This window comes from Hydra vulgaris, chromosome 10 (genome assembly GCF_038396675.1).
Source record: "Hydra vulgaris chromosome 10, alternate assembly HydraT2T_AEP".
Taxonomy (NCBI): Eukaryota; Metazoa; Cnidaria; class Hydrozoa; order Anthoathecata; family Hydridae; genus Hydra; species Hydra vulgaris.
This window is the reverse complement of record NC_088929.1, coordinates 4,797,501-4,802,392: the sequence shown is the minus strand read 5'-3', so window position 1 is coordinate 4,802,392 and position 4,892 is coordinate 4,797,501. Positions and strand designations below refer to the sequence as shown.

The 4,892-nt window shown below is 26.8% G+C and overlaps 1 protein-coding gene across 1 annotated transcript; it reads left to right on the top strand.

Annotated features, from left to right (window-relative positions):
- Positions 1-608: 608 nt before the first annotated feature.
- On the top strand, positions 609-1,376 carry LOC136086072 (uncharacterized). The gene has a single exon (XM_065808340.1). The coding sequence runs from the start codon at positions 609-611 to the stop codon at positions 1,374-1,376; it is 768 nt and encodes a 255-aa protein (XP_065664412.1).
- Positions 1,377-4,892: the final 3,516 nt, after the last annotated feature.

Below are 4,892 nucleotides of genomic sequence, written 5' to 3'. Positions count from 1 at the left end.
AGCAGGGGCATTTGCCCCTCCCCCCCCACTAATAATTTTTTAAATAAATAACTTTGAAGAAATAGGCTGAAAAAATGATTAGAAAAAAGAAAAAAAAGGTCCTTATAACTTTTTCGGGGTAACACTGCCCCCCCCCCCCCCCAATATAATTGTTGTTCCTACGGTCCTGTTATTATCAACAAAAAAACGACATCTCAAAACTAATATATATATATATATATATATATATATATATATATATATATATATATATATATATATATATATATATATATATATATATATATATATATATATATTTATATTAGGGTGGAGCGATTTTGAAAATTTTTGAAATTTGATTTGCCTGAGCAGCAAATCAATATCTTTTGGTGAAAAAAGAACCTTACTCTTTTTTTTTTTAGTTTAGATGAGTTCTTGAGGTTCCTCTTTGGATTCTAAATTTTTGATGGGTCCTAATATTGTTTAAATTTTTGCGGCATGCTTTCTTTATGAACAGACGTGTTTTTGCAGCGTAAGAAATAATAAAAAATAGTCTTAGTATTTCTGAGTTTTTAGTATTTAATTATCTTTAAAATCGGAATTTTTTTTATCAAAATTAAATTAAAATGAGCAATGCTGAGGTTGTTTCAATGGTAATGGTGAGAGAACTACTGAACTTACAAAAAGAGACGATATTGTCGTTCTTTACAGAAACAGTTAAAATGATTAATATAAAGTTTGATTCAGTTCAAAAAAGCATTCAAGAAGTAAGGAAAGATCTTGTCGATATCAAAGCTGGCTTGACATTCGTTGGAGATGCCTGCGACGATAAGGTTAAAAGTGTAAATGAAAAAATTAGTAAAGTTAAAGAAGAGTTATCCAGCGTAAAGATAATACAGGGAAAAATTTCGACAGACAACAACGACCTAAAGCTAAAATCTGTTGATGCAGAGGATCGAAATCGAAGGAACAATTTGCGTATTGATGGTTTGCCTGAGAGTAGAGACGAAAAAGATTGGGAAAAAACCAAAGAAAAAGTAAGGAAATTATTTGCTGAAAATCTTAATATCAAAAGAGAAATCAAAATAGAACGAGCGCATAGAGTGGGAGTTTCAAACGAGAATCGCGAACGAACAATTGTTATGAAACTGCATGACTACGAGGACAAAAAAACGATCACTGATAACGCATCAAAGCTAAAAGGTACCAATATTTTTATTAATGAAGATTATTGTAGTACAACTAGAAAAGTTCGAAAAGAGTTATTTGCTAAGGCAAAAATTCATAGACAAAATGGTTATTATGCTAAAGTTGTGTATAATAAACTAATTGTCCATGAATTTCAACAAAAAAACTCTGAAAGAACAGAAAATTTAATATTTCAAGGTGAATAGTTTATTTATTAATATATTAATAGTTAAATTCATTCATATTTACTATATTTAAAAATGGATTCGAATAATGTTTCTGAACAAGGTTTTGAAAATATAAATTTTGACCCTTTTGAAGACAATTTATTAAATAACACAAATATTTTTCAAGAAATTCAAAGGAATTTAATGAAAACACCGTATTTTGATCCTTATGAATTTAAGGGGGAAAAAGAAATAAATTCATTTTCTATATTACATGTAAATATTAGGAGCATAAATCAAAACTTTGACAAGTTTAAGGAATTTTTAAATATCATAAATTACACGTTTGATGTCATATCCCTTACAGAGACTTGGCATGAAAATACACTTGATTCTAATTCTAATTACAAATTACCTAATTATAAGCTAATTAGTCAACCGCGAGGAAGTAATAAAAACGGAGGAGGCGTTGGTATATATGTTTTAGAGTTATATTCATACAAAATAAAAAATAAATTATGCTCATCAAATCTTAATTATGAAAGTCTATTCATTGAAATAATTAGTGACAAAAACAAAAACATTGTAATTGGGTGCGTATACCGACCGCCGAGTGGTAAAATTGAATGTTTTGAAGAATTTATTAAAAATACGGTCCTAATTACGAATAAAGAAAAAAAAAGTTTGTATATTGCTGGTGACATAAATTTGAACGCTCTGACTTATAAAAAATTTCCAAAAACAAAATCTTTTTTTGATATGCTTTTCAAATATAATATTTTACCAGTTATAAATAAACCAACTGGGGTAACAAAAAGCTCTGCAACTGCAATCGATAATATTTTTATTAATAATTATATAGAAACGCCATTTGAGACAGGTATTTTTAAAACTGACATTAGTGATCACTTCCCAATATACATTAAAATAAATCTTTTAAATGTCACATCCAAAGGGGATTCTAAAATTATAACTCTAAAAAAACGCAACCTATCAACAATTAATAAGAATAATCTTTCTATTAAACTAAAGCAAGAGACGTGGAATCAGGTTTTTAAATGTGATAATACAGATGAAGCTTTTAATATTTTTCTACAAATATTTCTTGATATATATAACAAAACCTGCCCATATGAATTAAAAATAATTAAAAAAAAAACAATACTAAATCCTTGGATGAATAAAACTCTCATAAAATGTTCAAAAAATAAACAAAAACTTTACAATAAATTTTTGAAAGACAGAAGTGAAGATAATGAAAAGATATACAAAAAATATAAACGGTTTTACGAAAATCTTCTCATGAAAGCTAAAAAAAACTATTATAGTGAAGAACTTACAAAAAACAAATTCGATGTAAAAAAAACATGGGATGTAATTAATAATATAATGGGAAGAAACAAAATAACTACGGCTTTACTGCCTCAAAGAATAAATATCAATAAAACTGTTATTTATTGTCCTTTAAAAATCTCGAATGAGTTAAATAAATACTTTACAAATATTGGCCCGAACCTTGCTAAAAAAATTATAACCACACCCAACTCATTTCAATTATATCTTAAATCGTTAAATGACGTAATACTTCACGATAGCGACTTTTCTCTTAAAGAATATGAAACAGCCTTTTCTTTTCTTAAAAAAAATAAATCACCTGGCTTTGATGACGTTTCTAGTAATATAGTTATTTTAAACAAAAATTACATTTCCAGACCTTTGATTCATATTATAAAACTTTCAATTAATGAAGGTATTTTCCCTGAAGCACTAAAGTTGGCAAAAGTATGCCCAATTTACAAAAACAATGATCAGTCAGAAATCTCTAATTATAGACCTGTATCAGTACTTTCTGTATTTTCCAAAATATTTGAACGTGTAATCTATAATAGAATTTATAACCATTTTAATGAAAATAATTTATTTTACACAAAACAGTTTGGTTTTCGAAAAACCCATTCAACTGAACACGCAATAATTGAAATAGTAGACCAAATTACTAAAGGATTCGAAAACAATAACTTTACTCTAGGATTATTTATTGACCTATCAAAAGCATTTGATACGGTTGATCACCTCATTCTTTTAGAAAAAATTAAACACTATGGAGTAATAAATAAAATCTATGATTGGTTAAAAAGCTATCTCACTGAAAGAAAACAATATGTTATTAATAAGGAATCAGGTGAACTAAAAATTATGTGTGGAGTTCCGCAAGGGTCAATTCTTGGTCCCTTGCTGTTCTTGATCTATGTAAACGATTTGCATAATGCTTCAGCAAAACTTAACGCGATAATGTTTGCTGACGACACAAATCTTTTTTTATCGAACAGTGACATTAGGCAACTTTACTCTGACATGAACTATGAATTAAGGAATGTCAGTGAATGGTTTAAGGCTAATAAACTGTCACTCAATGTAGATAAAACAAAGTATACTCTATTCCATAAAAAATCACAACAGGAAAACCTTCCCTTAAAATTACCAAATTTAATTTTAGATGATAAACTAATCGAAAAAAATGAGTCAATAAAATTCTTAGGAATTCTTATTGATGAAAATTTATCATGGCTTCCTCACATAAATTATATCCAATCAAAAATTAGTAAAACAATTGGTTTGATGTACCGTATTCGCCCATATGTAACATCAGAAAGTCTGAAACTAGTATATTTTGGCCTAATACATTGTTTTATTTACTATTCCAATATTACATGGGCTAGTACTCAACCAACAAAACTTAAAAAAATATTTTCTCTACAAAAACATGCATGCAGACTTATATATAACAAAAAAAAATATGAACATGCAAAACCACTAATGAAAGACATGCAAATGATGAGTATATATGAAGTTAATATTTACCAACACTTAATTTTTATGTATAAATATAATAACAGCCTGATTCCAAAAACCTTTAATAATAAATTTACAAAAAATGTTAACAATAATTACTCTCTTAGAATAAATCAATGGAATACTTATAAATTGCCTAGAATTAGGAGCAAGTATTCTGAATATGGAATAGCATACCGTGGACCGAAACTATGGAACACATTTCAAAAAACTAAACATTTAAATACGGTAAAATCACTAAACTCCTTTAAGTTTCTAATAAAAAATGAAATTTTTAAACATTATAAATAATTTTTTAATTTTTCTAAATGAACATCGAATTCCATTATTCTTAGTTTTTTCTATTTTTATTTTTTTTGTTTGATTGTCTCTTATTTTTATCTTTAAAATAATTTGCCAGTATTTTAAATGACTATCGTTAAAATTATATTGATACTATTTACTTTCTTTCTTTAAATGTAAATATTTATGAAAGTTTTTATCTTTTTATTATATTGGAACTGTACATAGTATTTTTAACAATCTTATTCTATTTTAAACTTGTAAAGCCCACATAGGGGCTCTATGAAAAGTGACTTTAGTTATCCATATCTTCTTTGAGCCCCTGCCTGTTTTTTATAAATCAACTTTTTTTGTATGTAAATGTTTCTTTGTAACTATATTTTCTTATTCTATAAACAGCAAATATATATTAAAAAAAAA